General features: G+C 41.5%; 1 protein-coding gene across 1 annotated transcript; it reads right to left on the reverse strand.

Annotated features, from left to right (window-relative positions):
- Positions 1-2856: 2856 nt before the first annotated feature.
- Positions 2857-26030, reverse strand: C3H1orf198 (chromosome 3 C1orf198 homolog). Its single transcript, XM_053972867.1, has 4 exons — positions 23678-26030; positions 16339-16389; positions 7221-7775; positions 2857-5332 (listed from the first exon to the last, which is right to left on the reverse strand). The coding sequence occupies exons 1-4, from the start codon at positions 24023-24025 to the stop codon at positions 5276-5278; spliced, it is 1011 nt and encodes a 336-aa protein (XP_053828842.1). The 5' UTR covers positions 24026-26030; the 3' UTR covers positions 2857-5275.
- Positions 26031-26119: the final 89 nt, after the last annotated feature.

Genomic DNA, 26119 nt, shown 5'->3' on the forward strand with positions numbered 1-26119 from the left:
GGCTGGTTTTGAACCAGCTGGTGAGAAGAACATCCAGGAGGGTACTCTGCTTTTTGCTAAGCTTGTTCTTAGTCACCAGTGCTCCTGAAATGCTACTTGTGAAATCTCAGTGATGAGAAGTTTCCCTGGGACTTTTGTGGGATTTCCACAGTCAGATGATTTGATGCCATAGTTAGCTGGTTGACTCAAAGCTTGGGTCAAGGCTAGTGGTAGAGATATGGTACAACTTGCCCTAAGATTGGGCATTCAGAATTATTTTATCTGGGATTTTTTTTCCCTTTCTCAACTACTTTTAGTGGTTTCTGGAGGAAAAGCGGTTAAGATCTGCATGAAATTTAGCATGCTAGATGTGCCCCAGTGAAAGCAGGTCTCTGATGCCTCGCTATGTTATTAGAATGTCTTGCAACTTTACGTTTTCTCGCTAATAAGGCACTGCATGGCTCTTAGTGACTGCTAAACCATTCTCCTGGTGAGATGGGAGCCAGAGAGGATGAAACAGAGGACAAGCAAGAAGCAGTACTCCTGTGTTGGCAGGACAGTGGGCAAAGAAGTACTCATCTGTCAGTACTTTTGCAGGGACTTTGGCCAGACTCACTTTCTGGAGCTCAGTGTGTCTCAGACTCAGGCCATGGGGTGTGCTGAGGGCTTAGAGGCAGTAGCACAGCCCCGGGCAGCAGCTCCCAACACTTCAGTCCCTGCAGCAGTTGCTGCCTGCACTGCTGCCAGCCTGGTGGGAGCTCAAAGGTGCCCTCCTATGTGCTCTGAATCACTGGCAGCAGCTCAGTTTCTCCAGGACAGAGAAGTTATGAAAAAAAAAGCTTTAATTACTGGCCACAAATATTTGCAGTACTCTTGCCTTGGAGCAACTGAGCTGCAGCCAAACGGGTGGAACACAAAGGGATCAGTACAACACTGATCAGGCCAGAGAAGGGTTTCTTAAACAGAAGCTTATAGGCACACACCAGAAGTTTCTTTCTTGGCAGATGTAAGGTCTGAAAAATGTGTCAAAGAGAGCAGGATATTCAGTTAGAACTTTAATAACAAACAGCTGTAATAAAGCCTGGGCTTCCTACAAGTCAAAATAAATTTTGCCACCAAGCTAAGTGGAGCCAGTGTTCCAGTTCACATAGCTTGGAAATGTCAGGGTGGAGAGGACCCATGTGGTGAATTTTCTCCTCCCAGCTGAACTTTGTTTTTTCTTCCATCACCTTTTCTTCTCCCATCTCCATCGGGATGCCACTCCATCTTTTCATAGCAGCCAGCACTTCACAGCAACAAAAACATTTCTCCGAGATAATTTGCACCTATTGCAAGTGGGAGATTTTCAAACACTGCCTTCAACTCTGGTTATTGGATTTCAGAGAACAAACTCAGGAAAGAAATGACCCATTTTTGTTTTGTTGGCATCCCAGTCAAATCCTGACTTGCCAAGGGCATTTAGCTCTATATCCTGATCCTGCATAAGGTCCAAGTTTCACAGCCATGTGCTCAGCCACCCTTTGAGTGAAGAACTTTTTTCTAATATCCAACCTAAACTTCACCTGACACAACTTCAGGCCATTCCCTCAGGCCCTGTCACTGGTCACCACATTATGGTTTTGCTCTCAGAGTAATATACAGTAACATACTGATTCAAGTGGGTGATGGGCAAACTTGGACAGCAAAGCCCAGGGGTCTGTCTGTTAATAACCCCTACAAAGTTGGCTTTGTCTCCCAGGGACATGACTTGCAAGCTCTTTGAGGGATACTGTTGCTCAATGATCAACAGGACTGCCTGCTGGGTGCTGCACAAGTACCCACAACCATGACCTCAAAGGTTGTCCCAACCTCAGCAAATATCACCAAAGTCACCACTGAATCAATCAATCAATCAATCAATGAATCAATCAATCAATCAATCACCATTCTTCAGCCACAGCATCTTTTCTACTCTGCCAAGTCTTCACTCATACATCAGACCTGCTGGCTCCATGTGCTGAGACAGTGCCCAGATGCTGTGGATTTGCCTTTAGTAGAGAACTTCTAAAAGTTGAGAGGGAGCTTAGACAAGATTGAAGCAAATTATGTGTAGGCCAGATCCTAAATATAGTTGGAATACCACCCTTAGTTGGCTGTGGAGTCTTTCCAAACCAAGTTCTTCTTCAAATGCCTTTTTAGCTGTTGGAAATCAGCTCGAGTACAAACCAAATTGTTTTTCCAAATACATTTCTGGAAGAAGTAGATGTGAGCATGCAGAAGAAAAACTATCCTTGTGGCTGCACTCTTGATTCTCTTACACTTTGGGAACTTGCTGCATATCATGAAAGGCAGGCAGTGAGACTACCCAGTGGCCTCTGCTAGCACCTTCCTTTTTGTGAGGTGCTTTTAAAGCCCACTCATAACCCATCCTCTCCCCCATCCTGCTTGGGTCAAGTGAAGGAACAGCTGTGTGGTATTTCATTGACAGCTAAACCACAACATGAAGTTTTCAAATTGCTTCTGCAATAATGATCCAGATACTGCTTTGGATTACCTGGAGATACTGGTGGGAGAGTGTGTGTGTTAGGTTTAAGTCTATTGCAGTGAAGTACAAATAGATTTTAGTCTTCCCAAATCTCATCCTGCCCCCAGCTGTCAGATTACATGATAAAGCAAGAATACCTCCCCAAACAGATTCACTTAAAGGCTTGAAAAAACAGCTGAAGTGTGTTGATTTTTTTTTTTCCCCCGATACAAAAAATTCAGTTTCTAAATTCTCAATCAAATCATTCTTGTGTGTCTCTCAGGCAGATTCAAGATGCCCCAAATGACTCCAATGGCACCGAGGAAAGCACTGTATCAAGGACAACATACAAAGCAGCACAAAAACTTTGACAGTTCTATTTAAAGTGACTTTATTAAAACATTGTCAATATAAAATGTGACCAAATACAATTTCTTGTTTGTAAGAATGTTTAATAAAAACATATTCAAGAAAGAAGGAGCATCAACTCTTGTCAAAGCACAGGAAAAACCTACCAGGATAAGTAAAAAGTTCTGCAGCATGTTCTACCAGCTGGTCCCAATGTGTATTAGGGTCAAGTTAGCTGATGGAAGAGACAGGCAGCCCAGGTCTTCCCTAAGAAGCTTTAAGATATTACCAGAGATTTAAAGTAATGCTCCTTGACAGTAGGAGACTTTGTTTTCAGATCTCCCCAAATCAGAGTAAGATTAGAATGTGCATCTTCATTTTTGATTTACTACTTTTCAGCAGCTGAATGTACAGAAAATCAGAGTCGCTGGTAACTGTAAACCCCAAGATTAACATTTATTAACTTTAAAAGGAAGGTGCAAGTCAATATCAATCATAGATCTAAAGAATTTGTGTTAAAGTTGTTCTAAGCTGTATTAACTCTGGATGCTTGTAGCAAATGCTACAAAAGAAAAAACAGCAGAAAATCCAGGATGGTAATAACAAGTATTTTCTGAACTGCTGAATGAAGAGATAACATCCACAAACTACAGGAGCTTGTACATCTCAGGAAGAATGTAAAAAAGCTTTCAGAAGCCTATATATAAGAGTATGCTATACAATGACTTCTACTCTGTGGTGATCTTACCATTTAGCTAAGGAACCTTTTAAGAAAACACTAGAAAAAGTGGAGGTTTTGGCGTTGGGTTTTTTTTGGGGTTGTTTTTTTTTTTTGTTTTTTTTTTTTTTGTGGGGTGTGGGGGCAAGAAAAGGAATGCTTGCAGCATTTTCTTTGTCCAAGAAGTAAGTTTTAATGCTCTATCAGCATATTCTACTTGTTCAGAGCAAGCAGCACACCAATTAGAGGCAAGGATTCTTCCAGGACATTGCAAACTCTTCCTGTAACAAGCAGAAAAAATCCTGCTGCATCCAATTCTGCACATTTAACTGCCCCTGGCACCGAACCAAATGTCAAGTGCTAATCCATGAGAAGCCTAGCACAACTATGGCTTAGGAGATGGTGACCTTCTTACAGCCTTGGCTGGGACCCATTAGAGCCCTGTGTTTTGCCTTCTACCCCAAACAAATGCTATGGGACTATTGCTGAGGTAAAGGAAAAAGTCAAACCTTTGGCATTGGAGCAGACCAGTCACTGGCTGTGCGTGGGGGAATTAAGGCTTCAAGGTGAGGTAAACACAGTGAGAATCAGTGTGTAAATCATGCTGCATTTCAGAGACAACAGATCCAAACGACAGCTACTCTTGTTCTCTACATTTTAAACACCAAAGATCATTCAAAAGCAGAACTGGAGGCAACACTGCCAAGGACCACCTTGAGATGCCTCTCTGCACCTTAGGAATAAATGTAAGCCAGATGTTGAACACTGAAGAGGATGAACCCACAAGGAGGAAAAAGCACCAAAATTGATGAGTCCTTAATTGATGAGACGATAAGCTGCTTAAAAACCAAAAAAGCCTCATACTGCTGTGACCTCCCATAAACATAGTGGTTTAACACAAAGGTAATCTACACTCCAGAAATTCTCAGTGCTGTAGTTCCAGCACTAGTATTATGAAGAGTTATGCTCTAGGTAAGGAGGCAGTAAAATTGTGTTCCCTGAAGAATTTCTCAAATTCGTTAGGTGTTGTCCCACTCCCTTCTACCCATCCCCAAGTCTTCAATCCAAACATCAGAAACACCATTTCCCCTGGTCATTTCTCTACCACTCTTAAGTTATTTTAGCAGATTTGTAGGGTACAAACACAGTGCTTTTTTGCATCCATCATTTTGGCAATGCCTTTGCCTTCTTCAGAAGAAAAAGTGTCTTCAGTAAGTGATACAAAAGATACTTTCAAAGGAAATGAAATCTACCAATCAATGCAATTCTGGATGCTTGTTTTTCATACTGTTTTTTGTTAGCTATCTGAAGTATGGTTGGAACCACTCCACGTGCAACACTATTTCTTACAAGCCACGCTAGCAAGGTTTCCACTGAAAACAGCAATCTGGTCCTGTAGGTTCCATTTCTAGGATACAGAGACTCTCATTTGTGTTTCTTTAACATGTGTACAGTAACTTCTCCCATCCTCTCAATACAGTAGCTACTAAAATTTTTAACAGATATTAAAAAAATATCCAAATGAAACCACACTTCTATCACTGTTTAAAAAACAAAAACGCATATGGTATTACAAAAGTTTATACAAAGGCAAGAGTTTGAAAGATACATTTAAGAGTTTGAAAGTTACTTCTAGAAAAAGACATAAATGCTAGTAAATTAACATACAAGGAGAAAGGTGTTTCACTCCTTCCCCAAAATTGGTTTGATCTGTTCTGAAGTATCTTTTACCAGTTGTCTAGAAAATCAAAGCCAGTCTTCAAGATAACATTGCTTGTACTAGTCTGCAAGGTAAAAAAAAAAAAAAAAAAGGAAATAAGATGTAGTTGTTAATTATGGTATTACAAACTCAATATCTGACAGCCTATCTAAAAACTAAAGTTTAAAATGTTGCCTGACAATATTTCAAAGTCTTCACCATGCTCTAGGATACCTAAGTAGCTACATCATAAAATGCTAGACATGACATGGTAAAATACTCACAATGCCCAAAAAGGCAATTCCAGATAAAAATAAAATTATTCTTGTGGTCTGCAGGCAAAATGTTTTTTTTTTCTGTCATGGAAAAAATTAATGAAGATCAATTTTTTAAACTATAGTGCGAATTTCAGAGAATGAAACAAACACAGAAGGCAAGCATCATTAATTCAACAGATTGTCTGTTGCAATTAGAGCCAGTTGTTTGCTGAAAACTACACAGATTAAACTTTGATGACAAGTTATTTACTAGGCTATCCAGAACATACATACTCCTGCAGTGTTAGCCATGACATTTAAGGTGATTCTAGTGTTTAGGAAGAGTATTCAAGAGGCACAGCTGAGTCTCTGGATTCTCTTCCTAGAGCATGGCTTCCCAGAACAGGGAAGAAAATCCAGAAAAGAAAGGAAGAAAATTCTTATCATACACGAAGTTCTCTGCTCCTCTCTTCCCATTTTCACATGGGAGGGTTGTTTCTCCACAGAGAGAAGAAACAGACTTTTCAAACTATTTCAGTTATCTTGAAAACATTCACAAAGGAATTGAAACTGTTAATTTGTAAGAAAACTCAAATTAAAGGACTATCATATTCACAAATTGTAGCTAGGCAGCTCAGGAAACATTATCCCTCAGCCTCAGAAAATGCTAACTAAACAAAGGGCTGCGAACACTGGAGTGGCTTAAGTATTGTTCTCTCCTAAGTGCTGCCACTTACTTCTCTTGTAACTAGTTACCTCACCCTGCATCTTTCAGACTTTACATCATCTTGTTTGGAATTCAAACAATCCCAGTTGGGAAAATAGAGAAAAACCTGTGTGAAGTGCTGAAGGTGTACAGTAATGTGTCAGGCTATTGCCAGAGTGATGCCACAGATTTCAAACAAAACTGCACAGCTGTGCTTCAAGTACCACTCCTCTTCTCTACTTCACAGTTTTCAAGCTTTTGATCTCTTTCTTTTTTTTCCCTCCTTGTATCATATCCTGCTGTTCCCTTTCTTTTCTCACAGATCACCATCTGCTTTTTAAAATAGCTTCAACTGGCTATTGATCTGCTTAAGGTTATTTTATGTTGTTCTGTTGTTTGGGTTTTTTAAAAAAACATTGAGAAGGCTAATTCTGGAAGCTCATTCTATTTCTATTTTGGACTTTAAAAAAAAACCACATTTGAAAGCAGCACAGCTGCCTGGGACAAAGCACTGGGAAGTGGCTCTCAGGCTACTGCTTGGAACAGCTGAGAACTAGTTCACCATTCACCACTATGCTGTGTGTACCAATAAAGTATGCTAGACCCTAGTTCACCTTGAACTTTTCAAGTTAAAAAGCTTATTCTTTCCATTAAGTGTTTTTCTTTTTCAAATAAAACCCCAAAACCCCACAATCTCTTTTATGTGATACAGCAACTTGCTAGGTTGCTGTCAATTAGCTACTTGGTGCCTTGTCAGCATTTCCGGTGTTAGATTTAAACTGTGCCTTTATCCTATGTGTTAAAAAGCACTTAATTGAAGTTAACATGTTAAACAGACTGTTAAATAACAGATTAAATAGACTTCTTCACATCTGAAAGACAAAAAAGCCATCAAGCTGAGCTATGGCTTAGTGCCTTTTGGAGTTCCTAATCTTCCAGAGTGGCCCTGCCAGATTTTAATGTGCTGTACAGTTCTTAAATATAAGGACAGTGGGTATAGCTGTACTCACCTGTCCAGGCATTTGTGGGTCTGTAAGTATAGTACCATCAGTATCTTCCTTGTTTGTCCTAGAAGATGCCAGATCCTGTGGTGGATCAGGAAGAAAGAAGTAATCTAGAGAACTAGTAGGGAGTTGAGTAGGTAGAGGTTTCTCCCACTCAAGAGACACAGAAGGTGTGCTGGGGACAACAGACTTCTCTGGTTTAGTTATGCTGGGCTTCTCAGCTTTGGTCATCTCCTTTGGAGCAGACTCTTGCCTGTAAAAAGAGGGAAGGGGCTTCTCTCCTTTCTCCATGGACTTGATCTGGCTGGGGGTCAGGGACTGGAACTCAGACTTGTCTCCATCAAACTTCGAGCGCTCTGCGTTTATCTTCCAGAAGGACAACTCCTCTTCCTTTCTGGATGCTGCTATCAGCCCCTCAGAGCCAGGGGTCTTATTGGCCTGAGAAGATTTAGGGACTTGGACACCAGGTGCTGCTTTAACAGGCTGCCTCTGCTCATTCTGCAACTGGACACCACCTTGCTCTTGTATGGAGAGAGATGCAACACTGAACTCCATCTGACTCTGTTCAGGGACAGAAAAAAGAAAAACAGCATTTCAAAGCCCTTTACATAGATACAGTTTTAACTTTCTGACCCTGGTGCACACAGATAACACCTCAGCCCATTGTGAGACAGCTCTCAGACAACAGATACCACAGCAAAGATAACTTAATTCCTCATAAATGTCTATCTTTGTACTTTCATAAAAATAATGATTTTTAAAAGTCTGAACTGCAAGCAAACATAAAAGTCCCAGACCTGCTGCAGAGGAGACAGAAAGCAATTGTATTGGAGTTGCTCAGTGCCATCTAAGGCAGCAGTGCACAGCATGAACAGCACTGAAACATAAGAATAGTGGCACTAAAACATTACAACAGCTGCAGATGCATTTTGAAAGTCAGAGATGTTTTACATGAAAATTTTAAGAAAAAAAAAGCTTTGGAGTGTAGCTCAAAAGGCAATTTTCCATTATAGTCTTTAAAATAGTTGGCTACAGGTCCATTTGCTTCCAAGATAAAGGATTAGATGTAATGGTTATGCATAGGTGAATCATTTTATAATTCTAATGCCCCTCTGAAGGAAGAGAAATAACGCCAGCAGGACCAGTTCTTCACCTATTCCAGAGCTCTGGTTTGTTTTCACTTGCAGTACTGAGATGGCTGTACCCATTTCTGAGAGGTAACACTGGGCCAGGGAAGCAAGTGACCACAGTTAACACATGAAAATAATTTTACAAGTCACAGAAAAGTGAACAGTACTTCAAAATGTTTGTTTTACTTACCACCACTTAAGTAAAATGATTCTCAACTAGCTAGACACTCTTCAGGCTAATAAAAGTTAAGCCTTATTACCCTCTGAGAAACATGTAAGCATATGTGCCAGGAAAGAAAAACCTAATACACAGACTTGTGTTTGTAAAAAGGAACAAATAATGCAAGGAAAAAAAAATGCCTTTACTGTTAAAGCTGTGTTGTTGTCATTATGGGCCTGATTGGGTTTGAAAAAATCTCAATAGGACTTGTAGCCTTTGCCACAAATGGTTGAAAGACACTTTGAAAGTTCATTACAAATTTGTGATGTTTCTTCACCATTCTACTTCATTGCCCAGCCTTTCCTGAATGAAACTGCAATAGCATCTATGGGCTGCAGTCTAAAACAAGTCCTAGTTGCATATAATTTTCACTGAAGTGTTTGATCTTGAGTCCTACATTACTGTGCATGTGAAGTTCAAAGGGACTCTAGATCTAGCAGGACTCACATGCCTAGTAGTTAATATTCAGAAACTTCTCATCAAAGAACCACTGTTAAGCCAGATTATTTATAAAACAAGTTTTTTTTAAAAAACATAATTTGTTTCATGGACTTAGATCTGACCTTTCTAAAGAATTAGATGCATCATTTTTCCAAGGCTGTAGGCAAGAGAGCACCAAGCTCCATGTTCTCATGAAGAATATACTGTGCTATCAAAAGATGCAGAACATAAACAAGCTGCAAGTAATTATAGCTCAGCTAGAATAAGGTGAGTGCAAGGATACACACATGTCTTACCAAACAACTCAACACCCCACCCTGCCTGCAAAAAACTATGAGGAAAAACCTTAGTGCTCTGATTTATTTTTTTTAAACAAGTCATGACGTAAAATTAAGAGCAGGCTATTTATTTGCAGATAAATTTTGCATAAACAAACCATAGATGCAATGGTGTAGAGGATTATTTACAGTGACTGCCATTCCCTATATTAAAATATAGGGATTTATTTCCTTAAGCTCATTTGGCAGTATTACTGAATAGTGATTTACCACCCTGAAGTTAAGATGCTTTAAGACTTTAGAACTGATAAAATCCCAGCTTAAAAAACCCACAACACAATATAAAATAGACCTGCAATTCCCCAGTAGCCAAGAGAAAAAACGAAAGACAGATTCTAAAAATCAAAGCCAGGTTTAAAAAAAAAAAAATCCATCTTGGAAGACTTAAGTCATGTAGGAATTAAAACAGTGCTACTTTTTGTCCTGCAGCAGTCTGCTGTCTTCTGAATAGCTTGTCCTGGGGCTCCCACTGGGGATGACAGTAGCTAAAGGCCATCACAGCAGCAGTCACTTCCAGCAGAATGATTCCTCCACCCCCCCAGCCCAAGGGAGAGGGAAGATCAGAGCCCAGAGTGCAAACAGTCATCATAGCCCCCAGGTCCACCAGGGTAGTGTTGGAAATAAAATCCAGAAAAAACACCAATGGAAGGGAAGTATGGGTCTATTAAAACAAAAATTAGAAAAAGTAAACCAACAAGATGGCTCTGCACTTCAACAGCAGCTAGCCAGACAAGCAAAGCCAGGCTTTCTGAGAAGTTCTTAGGCTGTGGAGCTAAAGACACTGACTGTGGTGATATTTTATGTTCTTTTTATGGGGCAAAATATCAACTCAGAGCTGTGGTTTGGAAGTGGCACATCGCTCCTAGTGTAGAGAAGAGTGTGGCACTGGAGCAGCACTTCAGGCAGTTGTACCTTTCCAACCTGCTCATGGATACATGTTCTGCAGAGGATGTCCTCTTTGCCCTTTGGTGCAGAGACCACAGGGTGCACCCATTTCAGGAGACAGGACCACCTGACATTTGAGATTGCATATCTGTCTCACAGAATGCTCTGGAGATCAAACAGTTCATAGCCTGACACGGAATAATCCAAATGAAAATACTTCTTCAGGAGTTTTCATTCTCCCACAAGGAAGGCAAAGAAGACAAGACTACCCCAACAGGTTCTGAAAGCACTGTGTCTCAGCATGATGTAAATACAGCTCCGAGAGGTCACAGGGATAATTCTGCTTCTAGCATTTAATTCCAGAAGCCAAGAGCTTCTGTGGACCAGTCACAAGATATTCTGTTTTCCCTGAAATATATAATGATTCTATTTGACTTCTGAGGTTATTTAACACATCTAAACTCCTAAGAAATGTAGCTGACGAAATAAAATGATTAATAGGCAATATCTTTCCGGTCAAAAATTTGGCAAAAAAACACCCTTCCCCGCAAGGAAAAAACAAACCAAACAACAGAGCAGCAGCCCAAGTAGGAAGATAATTTCAGAGATAGAAAAGGCCCATGTGTGAAATACCCTATGCTGATATCTAAGTAATGAGTAGTACTGCACACTCTAATGAGTCACTAGACACTACAAATGTGATTTTAATTAGAGTTCTGCTCTCAATTTCTTACATCAGATTGCAAATTGGCAATTGGTTGCGTCAGCAGGAGAAGGAAAGAAACTATATTTAAAAGACAGCAACCTCCCCCTACCTCCCAAAAAATGTCCTTTTCCTTTAGGTTTGCCAGCCATGAGAATATCTTGATGCACATCTCTCCTGGCCCCAGCCAAACTGAGGGTAGCAGCTCACCTGTAAAGGTTTGCCTTCCCCAGGCTGGGACAGAGTTGCTGTGAGCTGCACCTGCCCATGCAGCGCTCAGAAGTAGAATTGCACTTGCGGCACTCTGCCAGCTGCCACCCTGGGGAGGCAAGCACTGAACAGTGGGATGTGATTTCATGGTCAAAAGCAAATTGTCTTTCAGGCACAGTTTGGGATTCTAGAGAGAGGGTTTCAATTCCCCACTGCTTTCATTGATTTTGTGTTACTTTACATGAGCTGCAGTTTCTGTATGTATAAATCCCCATCTGAGGAATAAAATAAAAATATTTTCTTTTTCCTACCATCTGTCCAAATGGTATTTCTGGGAATCGTTCAGCACAGAAAGTCTCAAGAGTTTATAGACAGACTAGTACAGTCCCAACTGTAATTTCTATAAATTATTGGAATTCAAATAAAAGCTATTAACAGTAGTAATTTTACAGCAGTAGTATTTTCAAGATATTGCATGAGCAAGTCTTTCTCAACACATTAAGAGAGAGGGGGTAGAGAGTGCATGTGAAAACATACACAAAGAAGTATTCTGAGGTAAAGCAAACCTAGAAGTCTATGATCTTTTCAGTCTTATCCTTCTGGTCCCAAACCACTGCAAGTGCTTAAATATAGGAAATCCTGTCTTGATCATTTTTCTGTATTATAAATATAAATAATATAAATTGCAGGTTTTAGGAGGTTGCATGTCCATCCTTCCTTAAAAAGACCATATGAAGGTATTTAGGAATTTTGTTTACTGGATTAAAGAATTTAGACCAAACTTCAGTCTCAAGGCAGCAATAATCCACTAAATTGTAACAGTGGCTGTATATACTCATGGGAAACAATGTATGCTGAAAGAGAGGCACCAGAGGCACTGAGAATGTAATGATTTAATTATACTGTATGAAATCAGGTCTCAGTTCATAAGTACATATTAAAAACAAGATGACCACAAAGAACCCAGGATCTTTTAAAGCTTCTTATTCACTCAGCAGGAATGTGTAGTACTTTACTAAGCAGTCACGCAAATACAGCCAAAACAAATTGTTTTGCTTGGCAGGCTGAAAAATCCAAATTGTTGAGACAAAGACTACAGAAACACTGTCAAAAGCAACTTGTTTTAAGCACAGCCTGATAAATGCAGAGGTAAGAAAGACAATTTAAAAAGATTTAGAAGATGACTTTGCTTTGCTGAATGGACAAAACCAAAATAAATATAGGGCTCAAAGCAGCTGCAGTTTTTGCTTTGTTTCCTGTGCACACCATGGGTGTTTTCAGGATCTTTTCAGAGTCAGAAAGAAATCCTTGGGTCAGCAGAGGCAAATTGCAAGGGCAAAAAATAGAGCAAAGCACTCAAAACCAATCTAAGTAATTTCAGTCCATACAGAAAGATAATGCCAATGTTATATAATATGGACCTTTGGAGGAAATTCCATTCTATACCCTGCTGATATGAACTGAATACAGTCAGCCACTATTTCTGGCTAGCTTGAGCAAACTTGTACTGACAGTGCCTGGTTTTATGCTCAAAACCAACAAAGATTGATGCAGGTAACTGAATCCTTACACTTGGCCATACAGACTAAAATAAACCTTGAACACACCTTCTATTACCACAGGTTGGGTTTGGCGGGTTTTTTTTTGCTCAAGAACTAATAGTCAACAGAAGTTTTACAGCACTGCAGCACTGTATTTTAAACATACTTAGTCTAAATCAAAAAGGGAAGGCTAATCTCAAAAGCTCAGGGATCACTCTCCTTCCAAGGAAGTGCTGCCATTTAAGCCAGCTTGGTAAAAATAATCACACCAAATTATAGCTTGTATCAAACAATTATAATATGCTGCTAAGGAAGGAAGGAAAAAAATTCTCTTCTGCCACTGTGTTCCTATTAAAAAAAAAAAAACAACTAGGGCTTGTACAAAGAAGGATACTGAAGACTGCCTCAATTTTAGATAAAGGAAATGGTTGGTAAAGCATATTTATTACAAGTGGAACATAGCTTTTTATTGAAGAGATTGAAGCCTGTCATTTCTTCAAATTGCCTTTTTTTTAATTTGTTTGTTTGTTTTAAACACAGCTCAGAGGCTTCTCTTTTCAACAAATACCTGGAGGCCTGTTGAAAACAGAAGAAAATCAGCAACTATTCTACCTGTATCAAGATAAAGAAATCTTTAGATATGCATGTGTCAATTTAAAGCATTTGGAATAAAACCTATTTTTGTTAATAGCATGGATTAGAGGTAAATTGCAATTTATTCCCATGCTGCTCAGTGCATTCCGTGTGTTAACTGAGGTGGCAAAGTGAAATATTTTCTGCCCATTACTAAATTAATTAAGTCCCTCCGTGCCCCTGCCCAAATCTAAAATCACAAACCCCATAAAGTTCTGAGTTCAGGAAGAGTTGCAGAAAAATTTTACTTCCAAGTTCAGGCATGATTCTTGTTTTCCATTTATATCTTGAGGTCTGTGTTGAGTTTCACTGAATTTTTACTTCAAACAAACCAAGAAACCTCAAAGGCTAAACTCAGCCAAAAATGTCATCTTTCATCTCACGTAAACCTGAAGCCATAAATAGAATGCCCTGAACTTATAAACCTGGGTAGAGCTGCAGTTAAAAATGTAACCCACATTTCAAGACATGTTATGTCCATGAGGGCTCCACCCATGAACCAAATCACTCCCTCCAATTCAATCTTTAGTTTTAAAATGTCAGCCCTTTTGCAGTGCCAAGAGAACTCACTGCTTCCCAAGTTTTCCTTCCGAGAAGTTTTATCATTATCTACTAAAAATATTATTTTAAATGCTGTCTAACAGCTAACTTGGTAATTTACATTGTAGTTCTGCTTTGTTTGCCTTGTCTGAGGATTTAAAAATAAAAAGGTGAGACAAGAAATACTCATCTAAAAATAGTGGTGATATTCATGTAAGTGTTTGTTGTGATATGAATGACTGCAGCCCTATCTCACATTTGTGTTTAAAATGAGAATACAGAAAGTTTACTTGTGACACAAGTGAAGTCACTAAGCCCTTCAACAACGTTCTGAACAAAATGACAGCAATTCAGTACACTGTTCTCTAGGTAAGTTTGACTGCCATGGAAGTAGGGAACCCATGGCACTAGCTACAGTGAGAAAAATTTGTCCATACCTTATCAACTAGAATCCCCATTGGCATCACTGTTACAGCTGAGAGCCTTCAACCTGGGAGAATACATGCCCTCCCCTCTTCTCTACACTTCTCACTACCCTCTCACAGTTTCCATCATGTTAGTTACAGAAAATACTAATTTTGCTGGTTTATTTTTCTTTCTCGTTGTTAAAAAAAAAAAAAAAAAAAAGCCTATTGGCTTTACTGATTTACATCTCTACTTTCTTCTGCTCTACAAAAGCCTCATTCCCTTCCTTGGGTAAGCCAGTGCATATTCCTGCACATTCAGGCAATAACACACTAAAAAACACAAACCAAACAAAAAGCTCTGCATTAAAGGGAGATCAGGGAGAAGACTACTATGGAAAGAACAACCCATCCTGGGTAGAGCTCATGGAATGCTCACAGGTAATTGAACAATGCATTTCAACACACCAACCTTCTTGAACAGCTCATTCAGGTTTCCTCACATGGGACCATTTGAGTAAGGCTACTTTTTCCTCAGCTGGTACCTCATTAAAAATTGCCTTCCAGTATTACCTCATAAAAGTTAGGGAAGATCAAAGAGTAAGCACAAAGCAAGATCTCCACTTCTGAAAAGGAAGACTCAGCAGTGGAAGGATTTGGTTGAAAGATTGATACACTATGGAAAAACCAAAAGGAAGAATCCACAGGAACCGACCAAACCATACCCCATAAATCCAGACAAAATGGATTCTCTAGACTTTTGCTAAAGAAAAAGATCACGCAACTTTTCAGCCCACAGCTGTGGCACAGCTTTTATTTCTGGTCAGCAAGGAGGGAGAGGGGAAAGAGAGACACAGAAAATCCTCCACTGGTTCCTGAACCATCACAGCTTTTAAGGGAGTTTTAAGGCAAGTGAAGACTGGCATTGGCTTCTCTTAAACCACAGCACTGCAGGCTGCCAGGACCCAGGAGTCACATCAAGTTATAGGTTAATCAGCTTCTGCAAAGCACAGATGGGGTGCAGCTACAGGCAGTGACCTTGAGCAGGGAGGGCTAATCTCAGATCAACTGGATTAATTTAATATTCACTGGCATTTCCAAATAATTACTCTGCATTAGGCTAAGATTATATTCATAAGGTCGTACATGATTATCTACATAGTTCAAGGGGAAAAAAAAAAAAAAAAAAAGGGAACAGGGCAGTAGCAGCTTTCTCTGGCAGGTAAGGGCAGAAAACACGAAGTCTGAAATGTGTTATTAAATTAACATGCCTGCCATACCCAGTTGAGAAAGACAATGAGCTGTGGTTTTGTTTCCAGAATTTCTCCAACAAGAAGAACTAAACTTGATTTCCCACCACACATATGGCACAACTGTGTTTCCTCACACTGCAGGTTCAGAAAGATGGAGAACTCTGGCTCTGTGTTAGCCATATGAGAATCCCATCGTAAATAATGCTTTAACAAAATACCAGAGATAAAGTGAGGTGTAAAATAAACCCCAAACCAGCTCACCACAGAAATATATGTTATTCTTTTAAGGAGCCTTTTGGAGAGGAAATAGCACAGTACTTCTAGCATGACCCTAGGTTAACAAGTTTGACTACATTTGTCCTAACATTCTAGTTCATAATAAAAAGATGAAGTACTAGACAGGCTTTCAGAAAGAATCCAGTGAAGTTATGAGATACCTGCAAATTTCTCACACCATCTTCTAGGTACGTTACCCCTGACCTAAAAGTGAAATGCAGCTATATTTATACAGTATCTGAGACAAGGGTCTTACTAAACCTAGAAAGTTGATTTAAAAGTTTGCAACAAAAAATAAAATTGTAATGAATTGGTTTTACATCTGCACTCAAAGCCAGAACATTAGTTCATGAAGTACATTCTGAGTTTCTCCTGATGTAAATCAAAGCATACCAGTCTTGTTTGATTTGTAGTATGGTCACTTTATATTGCTTGCACAGAATAAAGGTGATATTAATCTATCAAGTAACAAAATGAAGACAATAAACACAGAAGGAACAGCATAAAATGACAAAGCAACATTAAAAAACCAAAAAAGCTGTTTCATTACCTTCGTTTCCCAGGAGAATGGAGCTGAGTGCTCATCTTGCCAAGTTATGTCCTGAAATAAAATTGAAGAATGACTAAAAATCAGAAGAGTAGCTCATCTTCTCAGAAGCATCACACAGATGACATTATGTTACAGTGCTGGAACTATAACAACCACTGCTACAGAACTGACTAAAAAGTGAAAGCACTACCTAAAGATGGCACTGATTACATTTTAAGACTGACTGAAAGCAGGTCCTCTAAGGGGAAGGTTATCAATACTATACCAATTTAATCTACAAAATATATGACGGTTTAGCCTGGCCTAAATCTCCTGAAATGGTTTCTCCACAAATAGCTTTAAAATTATATTTACAGTTTTCTACTAAGCATTTCTTTGGTAGCCACAAGCAACACACAGGGACAGAAACAACAAAAGGAGAAGGGGCCTCAGGGAAATCAAGTCCCATTTCCCATTTCCTCCCTTTGGCAGACCAAAGAGCACGTGCACAACCAAGCAGCTGTGGGGCAGTGAAACAGCTGCGTGGCCATCAGGCCAAGCCACAGCTCGATCCAGCCCCAACAGAACACATCATCGCACCACAGCAGCGACGGCCACTCTGAAATACATGTCAGTGGTGTTGAAGGAGCCACACGGCATCCACAGCACAAAATCTGAAATCCATTATTTGAAGATGCTGCATTTCTGAAAATAATCCTAAACTGAGAAATTTAAACAATCTCTTCATACATGGCATGTCCTCTGGAAATACATGCAGCCCACACTGAAAAAAGAAAGGGTGGAAAATAATTTGAAAAATGATTGTTGTTCATATTTGTTGAAGAATTCCAACAACATGATTGCATTTCTATTCCTAGTTGTGGCTGGGACTCACTGGTACACTGGATGGTCCCACAGGTAGAGGTGGTGAGCTGCACCCTCCATACTGAGCAGGTCACTGCCTGTGGACACGGCAGCACACCAGGGAAAGAATAGGAGTGGGAACACCGTATGGAAAGGGAAAGGCCAGGAGTGACCATGCAGGATTTTCACACTCCTGTTGTTCAGAGAATAACAGAACTCAGCCATGTTTTAGCACAACACAGGAACCCCACATTTCACTGTGGCTGCTTTTTTCTTCTTATTTCTGGTCTCTGCCTTTCTAGGAATATGTTTCTCAGACATCTGATAACATTCTCCTGATCTGCCCTCTCTTACTTCACCGTAGGCAGATTTTTATGGCCTAGAGCTATGAGATCATGATTATAAGTGTCTAAAATCATCTCCTAAACATAAAAACATGTCATACTCCAACTATTATTCATCTGTGAAACACAGGGTTTCTAGCAGCAAGGTATTTGTGGTATACATGAGAACGTAAAAAGAAACTGTTCTGGTAGAGCTCATTTAAGAGGAAAGGCCCGGGCTCTTCTTAAGCACATATTGTGGCCAAAAGGAAATTTGGTATAGGAGATTTTTGCCAATAACACAAATGTAATTCACGTTCTCTCAATCCAGGAAACAGATTCTCAGATATTTTAACATTCAAAGGAGAAAATGAGCAAAAGTCTGCTTTTTAGTATCTATCAGCATTGGCACTGTGGTGTGCTGTGGTCTACATGAGAATGCCACACCACTCAATGTGTGATACCTCACAGCAGGTGTGTCTAATTATTTCAAACTCCTTCTAGGACAATATCCTTTGCCTCTGAAATGGAGTTGGCACTCCATTTCTGAGGCATGCATAAGAGAGGAATCATGGCCCAGAAGGGAAGAGAGATGGGGGAACCTAACCATTGGATTGAGTCTCACACACAAGGCAGGACTATAACACTTCTCTCTGCATGGGGTCTGGATAAATCAGGGCTTGACTTCAACCACAGCAGTAAAGGACAGAACTGAAGTCCAGAGAACAGTGTAACATTCCTGCATGCAGTCACAGCACCTTAAAGCTCCAGATGTGTAGGCACAGGTGCCAGTGGGCTTTATCTAAAGAGTTTAGAGGAAGCTGTCTCTTCTTGCCATTCACAGGACAAGCAAACCAGCCGGGAACCAGTTTTAAACTTGGCAGTAAGCCAAGTTCATCCTCGTCCCAGATCCAAGACATCCAGTTCTTTATTTTGCTGTATTTGAGGCAAGAGAAGACAGCACTGGCAGGGACAGCTCTTTACCCAACACTCCCTGCACACCCTCAACTCAGCAATGACACCGCTGCTGTGAGCAGGCCCTGAGGACAAAAGATCGACCACAGAGGGATGAAAAAGCAGCATGGGGAAGACAGAGTGAAGGTGTGAGGCTGTTATGCATTCCCTGCAGGACAGAGCAAGTCAGCCTCCCACTTCATAGAAGCTGATGTCTCCTCAAGCATCATTGTCCTTGTTGGCACTGCAACTTGTAACCTCAACCTCCTGCATAGGCAAGCAAAAAGTTCCTGGAATGAATTAATTTTGGTAACAGTTGTCAAAAGTTCTGGTCAGAGATACAGTCTAAGAGTTTCACAGATTATGTAAGATGGAAGTAATAGACCCTTGTTAGGCAGCAGCTTTCTTTTTTTTTTTTTTTTTTTTTTTTTTTTTTTTTTTTTTTTTTTTTTTTTTTTACTTAAAAGGATGGCTCGTTTCTTGGGCTGCACAGCCTAGGCCTCCTCAGAGCCAGTAACTCTGAGGGGCTCTGTCCACATTCAAAAGATTTTCCATGGCATATAGCAAAGAATAAAATAGGATAAGACATGGCTGGAGGATACAAATCTTCAAGCAATTGATGTCTGTGGTTATTTAAAGTGTATTTGGGGCTAGGATGAAGGAGACAGTTGACAAGTTCTGCCCACTGTCAGGGAAGGGATGGAAGTTTGTGGCCTCCACCTCATGTGTCTTCACACAGAGAACATGCAGAGGACCAAGTGAAAAGACAGGATACTGTTGAACTGTGTTGTGCTATCTAAACTACCTGATTTGTGTTTATCACCAACAAAATATGAGAAGTAACTTAGGTTTTTTGTAGAATAAACAAGTTCTTACATGCTTGACACAACTGGGAGCAAAAGAATCAACTATTTCAATAATAACAGAAGTGAATTATGACTGGAAATTCTAGAGAAAAAGGCTTTATCATCAACATGCTTGTTTTCCGCACACAACAATGCCTTCTTCCAGAAAGAAGGCAAATAAATAAACTTTTGTTCACCAGCGTTAAAAAAAAGAACCTATTTGTAAGAAATGGGGCCTCATGCAACACATTTCTAAGCTGAAAAAGATGAGTGAGAAAGAGAGGCAAAAATCTGGTCATACACTTTACTTCAACAACCAGCTGCAAAAGATATAAAAAAGAATCACAAATTACATTTGCTATATGTAGGCAGCTTGCTGCAAAACAATATCTGAGTTTCCAAATGGAAGACACTGGTAGAAATATGCCTGTGTATCTGACATGAGCATTGTTCAGCACAGCTGACAGTAGCTGGGCAAGACACAAACTCACCAATAAATGCTTCTCAGAAGTGTTATTAGAACACAACTTGCTGGTTACTGAGGTTTTACTGCACTCAAAAGCTGCCTTTCATCTTTGAGTGTTTGAAAAGCACAAATCTCTAAAAGGCCCAACTTAAACGTTTTTGCTATATCAATTATTTGTTGCTTTAAAGCAATTTTAAGTAGGGAAGTAAAAGGGTTGATCCTTTGTTTGGTGCCAAAGTTCTTAAGGCTAAGCAAAACAAACAGCATCTCTGCCGGAAGGCAGGTAAGTCAAGCTTCCCTCTTAAAACACAATGAATGAAGCTAACCAAACTCTCTTACCTGTCTTTCCTCCACATAAGATGTTTAACACTTCCTAAAGCATATGGCATTTCTTCCAATAAAAAGTTCAGTTATTTCACATCCAACTCTTTTACTGCTCAAATACTGAATATCGATTCAAAGAAAAAAAAAAACTAAAAAACAAAGGAAAAATCAGACAATGACTCCGTGAGTATGTCACATGCTTATGGATAAAGAGGGGTGGTATTAAGAGAACAGTGAGAACCTGCTGTAAACTGAATATCTAACCTATCTTTCACTGAACCAGAGAGAACCCAGTGGTATCGACTGACATCAAATCAGTTGCATTATCAAAGGTTGGCCATTACAGCGTGCAAAGGGTGGTAGCCTCTCACATACTGCTGGTTTTCCACCTATTCTCCTCATGGTTTATGGCATATTTCAAAAATAATCCATCTATATTACATTCATGCTCAATCTCAGTTTGTATTCCAGATTTCTGTCTGCTCAGTTAATCTTCATTTCTACTGCTATGGGCATTAAAATGAAGAAATTATAAATGGAGAAATGCCAGCAATTGGAGGCTTGTTGGAAAGAGGAAGCTGTGTTGCAGCATCCAAAAGCCCTTGGTCAGGAGGCTGGGGCTGTCTAGACACAGAAAATTATGGTAAAGCAACAAATAGTCTCCTGAGCTGGCTCATGTGCGATGATAGCAAGTCAATCTTCAGCAAACAGGACAAAACTTATTTCACTGGGATGTGAAATGACCCTGTTAGCCTAATTCTCTTTTGAAACTGTGTTCACAGCGCCTGCAGGGCTTCTGCTACTGACTCCATGACTGGTGATGCTGAAATGAGGAGAGATAGAAGAGAAGGAACAGTGACTCCAGGCATTTGCTAAGAGTCACACATGGTGCTGCAGTGCTCTAGCATCATAAAATGACTGGATCATGGCTACAGGATGCCACGGTCCTGTTACTGCACGTCTATTTTCTGTAACACCCTTCCCACACAACCAACATACTCAAATGTGTTTTGAAAATGTAAGAGTTGTTTATAGCTTGAGAACTTACAGTCCTGGGCTACAAGTTCAGGAGATAAATTTGGTGTTAGAAGAAATATACAGGAAATGGTGGGGGCAAGAGGGAAGCAACTGTCCAGAAATACAAGACCACTACATATATATATCCTCTGGACCACCTTATCATAATGGTCATATGCATGAAAATGGGACTGAAACAGTGAGAGGCCCAGACCAGCAAATCAGTATCTTCAGTATTCATTCTTGGTTTGCTTTCTACCACAAACTCCAAAGAACATGAGGTCAGAGAGATAAAATTTCCATGCTTAAGCAAGCCCAGGTAGATCACTACAGATTTCAACATCAGTTAACAGGGAAGATGAGCTGTGGCTGGAAACATGAAACTTTTGGACCAAGTGTATCAGCAAGACCATCATCAGGCCAAAACACTGTCACTGAAAGCGCTGCAGCATCCAGAAGTGATTCTGAGGCATGCGGGCTACTCTCTGTTTCACTGCCTTAGGATACCATACACCAATAGCCAGGGAGAGCAGGCAGGACCAGTCCAATTGTCCTGAGCGAGGGCTGGGTGACCACGGTGCATGCAGAGCTGAGTCTCACACAGGCAGCAGGGGCACAGCTCCCTGAGCCATCTGAGCAGGACACAGAGATAACAGAGCTCTGCAGGCCAAGCCTTCGCGAGCCCGGGAAGTTGAACTGAACAGGCGAGGGACTGGCATGGCAGTGACTCTGCTACAGTGAGACAAGGAGGAACAATTTGTCAGCCAGGGCAAATGTCCAGCAATTGGGTCGAATGCCAGCAAGGGAGCCAGGGGAAAGGAAGCTATCAGATGAAGAGCCAGGAAAGGCTCCAAGGCTGAGTAGTACAGTTGGAAGAACTAAAATGGAAATGGCAAATGCCAAAATGAGTGCAATCTCTTTTCTTCAGAGAAGCAATTTATATTAACTTCTGCTTAGAAGTCAAAGAGGAAGTCAGTTGAGGCAGATACTTCCAAAATTAAACACTTTGTATCAAGTATTTGGCCGAACCGTGTCTTCTGTGGTTAATGGCTACAGAAACATTAACATTAGGCATATTGTAACTGTATTTGGGGAGAAGAGGGGAAAGAAAACTATTTGCTCAGTTTCAGATGGACTCTTTAAGTTTAGAAAATTATTATTTCCATACAGTGCAGCACAACAGCCTATAAACATGCTTGCTTTCCTTCCAGATCCACATAATTCAAAGCAGGAAGCACAGCAGAGCTCTCCAAGGATGGGAAAACTGAACATATTTATTTTCCACACTCTTTAAATTCTTTCACAATTAACTTCAGATTTCAGCTTCTTTTCAAAGGTTGTTTGCACAACCAAATTTGTTGTCTTGTGTCCTTCTACACCTCTTTTCGGCCATTATTATCAAATATTATCTAGAATTTTGGGTATCATGAACTAGACCTGTAGAACCTGAGCTGTAGCTCTCTAGCTTTAGATATGATGTGTGTGCAGAACAGCATCACACCTTCCTGACACGGCAGCAGTCTCCTGGCACAAAGCCAGTTGGGAACCATGATGCCCAGTATCAGTGTGCCCCACATGCTTCTTAGAAATCCCATTGCAAGGGATATTGGAGAGGAGCCTAAAAATAGCACTGCTCTCTTTAAAATTGGATTGGTGATTACAAATGGAGAAGCAGATTTTTTTTTTCTGGTAGAAGCCACATAATTAACAATAGGTCACTTAAAGTTATTATATGGACATAGTGAAAGAAACCAGCTCTGTAATCATACAAGAATAAAAAATATAATAGAAATGTAAAAGAATAGAAAACAAAGGGAATCAATACACTGAATAAGAGACACAGTATCTGAAGAGTACTGTCAGGTCTCTTTAAGCATTGTTAGACCTTCCTCCTCAAGGGCTCACACTCGGTAATACGACCCACAGACCGGGTACTCTTTTACTGTGGATTTCCAGAAGGGCTACCACGCTTCACCATTGGATAGATGGTTCAAAATCCGTACTTTTTGCCATCTATCTTTCCACACCCTTGTTTTTCCTGGCATGTGACATGGAACAGGCTGCATTTTTTTAGGTGTCAAACATGCCAAGAGCTGGAACGTTTTCAGTGTTGTATTTTTAACCGCGTCTAAAACTAGAAACGAAAAGGAAGAGATTTAATTCAGTGTAAACATTCCCTACAGCCCATTTTCAGCAAGAGACTGTGTCCAGCGCCATGCCCCGCCGTCGGGGGAACTGAGACCGTCCTCTTCTCCAAGTCTCCTTTCTGCAAAATCCACTTCAGTGCTATCGCTGCCGGCACCTTCCCTGCCTTTACGGTGTAACCCAGCGCCTCTTGCGCGGTGAACATCCCGCCCTCCCGCACAGCCAGGCAGCGGGGAAAAGGAATCAAGCTCATCACCGGGGCAACTCCTCCCGCTGCCGACGGTGCGGAACGCCCGCCACCCCGTGCAGCCCAGCGCCGGCGGCACCACAGCCCGGGGAGGTCGCGGTGGTGCCGGGGATGGGCAGCGCCGCTCCCGCCCGGACCCCGCCGGCGCCCCTTCCCCTTCCCCCGAGCCCGGTACCTCGTCTCCGAAGCGCACCACCTTCTGCCCGGTGTTGAGGCGCAGGCTGGGGTAGGAGGCGGGCTGCGCGGGCGGGCGGGTGGTGCTGCGGTGCGCGGCGTAGCGGGCCTGAACGTGCGGCTCTACCAGGCACTTGTCGATGATCTCGTCCTGCTGGCGGGGCGGCAGCCGCTCCCACTCGGGCCCGTAGCGCTCGCGGATCCGTTCCTTCTCCGCCATGATCTTGCGCGCCATGGGGCTCAGAGAGGAGAAGTAGCTGAACCGCTTGCGCTCCCGCTCGTCCAGCGGCCGGTTCCCGTTCATCACCGCCGTGCGGGAAGCGGCGATCGCCGCCGCCATGGAGGCCATGGCCACCCCGCCGCCGCCAGCCCCGCACTCGCACGGTAGGACTGGGGATGGGACCGGGAAGAGAACCGCCTCCTCCGCTCCGCTCCCGCAGACGCCGCCTCCCTCGCTCCCTATAAAGCTGGGCGGCCGCCGCCCCGCGCTGCCCGCCCACCACACGCCCAGTCCGCGGCGGCCCCTGCCCGCCTCCCCCGCAGCGCCGCCTGCCCGCCACTACCGCTGCAGGGAGCCGGCCTTTCTCCTGCCGCCTTGGGCCGGCGACAGGGACGGAAGTGGGGACGCCGCCCCCCGGGCTTGCTTCGGTCTTGGTACCGTCGATAGCGTGAGGCTGAGCGGGCCCCGCGGCCCTCAAGTGCTCCTGCCCGCAGCGCTCGTCTCCCACAGCACTTCCCTTTCTTTGTCGAGGAGGTAAACTGTAGTATTCCCACGCTGCCGGGGCTAGGAGCACCACGAAAGGACTTGCCTCAGCTGGCAGAGGAGCACCGTGCCCAAGAACCTGCCTTTCCTCACTTCCTAAATAAGTCGTACGTGTTTCTTAACACCATAGAAAACAGCAGCTGGTGTCAGAAGAGAGAGGATGCCTGGCACAGGTGCTTTTGTCCAACTCCACCAGTTAGGGTGCAAGACGGTCCGAAGCCTCTGTATTAATTTGATAGTAAAGTTGCAGCCTAAGTGTAACAAGTCTAGACAGTAGGAATTAGTTACATTGGTAAAATAGATGCCTAAAGGCTGAAATAACTAGGTTTTCTGGTCTCTCCCTTTGCTGTACAAATGCTTGTTTCCAGTAACAAGTCCTTATTTTGGCAAAAGATTCACCGAGGTCCTACACACAAATTCCCAAAAGATGACCAGTCTCCTGGGGTGGGGGAAGCATAGTTCCTTTCCACAAAAAAAAAAAATCCCAAAAACCAATAAACAACAAGAAAAAAAGTCAAGCTTACCCAAGATAGGCAAATATGTCAGAAGATTTATGTGAGACTAAATCTATTTTGACTTTTGGCCTAGGTAATTGCAGGGGAAATTTTTATTATCTTCAAAATATATTACAAAGTAGCACAAATACTGAGGTTCAGATTAATGGTTTTTCATTGCTTAGCCTATTTTTTTTCCTCAGTCTGCTTTCTTTACTATCATTCTTAATAGATAAATGACTGGGGCTGCAATACATTAATGTTCCCATTTAAGAGTTCAAATGGTGTCGCCAGACCAGCTGTCTAAGATGGCACAGAAGAGGATGGAAAATGATAATTCGATTTCTCCACATACTTGGTCCTTAGGAGGTAATTACAGTTCCCCAAGTCATCACATACCAGCCCAGTTATATAATCCTGTTTTGTTTGTTAAACTTGTTTGAGAGCACTTGACTTGAGCTCACTTTCTTAGTCACCTGCATCACACCCAGAGAAAGAAGCCTTTGAAACACATTTGCAGCCACACACACACTCATAAGAGGTGTAACACACGTTACCCCAAACCCTCCCGTGATCTCCCATTAATCTCTTTTGCCTGCCACCAGGGGCTGGGGATGAAGTCAGTCACAGGAGTAAGAAATGAGGACAAGGAAACCCAAACAATTGCACATGGTTTGTTTGTCCAGGCAGTTTTTTTCTTCCCCACCATCCCTTTTCCACTCCCTCTGGTCTAAACCCCAAAACAAAACCCCTCCTTTTTATAGCTCCCAAGACCGTCTGGTCAAATGCCAGTATAACTCCCCTTTCTCAATGAATAATACAAGGCATAACAAAACTTAGAAGAGGCTTAGAAGATCACATTAGAACACAAGGTATAAAGTTAGGCATAGTTTCCAGGCTGCTGTTTTTCCAGGAAAATACCAATTCCTTTCCTCCTTAATGAAATGTAGTAGAGGTTTCTTAAACTTCTAGACTTTTAAACATAAGAAGCAAACAATGCTTATTTCTAGTGGGATAGAAGAAGGTACTCAAGAACAGAATGTTGGGAATACCTTTGTCACAAATGGACAGCATCCCAATTCTTTTAATGAAAACTTACAAGCCTCCTTTATTCTTACTTGCAAAAAAAATTCTGATCAAGAAAGTTTAGAATTCATATTCATTAGTACTAAACATACAGGTGATC

Source organism: Vidua macroura, chromosome 3 (assembly GCF_024509145.1).
Source record: "Vidua macroura isolate BioBank_ID:100142 chromosome 3, ASM2450914v1, whole genome shotgun sequence".
NCBI classification, from domain to species: Eukaryota; Metazoa; Chordata; class Aves; order Passeriformes; family Viduidae; genus Vidua; species Vidua macroura.

What these genes read in the sequence shown, in the direction of transcription:
- C3H1orf198 (XM_053972867.1), bottom strand. Translation starts at nt 24,025, where the DNA reads ATGGCCTCCATGGCGGCGGCGATCGCCGCTTCCCGCACGGCGGTGATG. An exon ending in CATTCTCCTGGGAAACGAAG is followed by an intron (nt 7,776 to 16,338) that starts GTAATGAAACAG and finishes GTCCCTGAACAG; the next exon opens with AGTCAGATGGAGTTCAGTGT. An exon ending in ACCCACAAATGCCTGGACAG is followed by an intron (nt 5,333 to 7,220) that starts GTGAGTACAGCT and finishes TTTACCTTGCAG; the next exon opens with ACTAGTACAAGCAATGTTAT.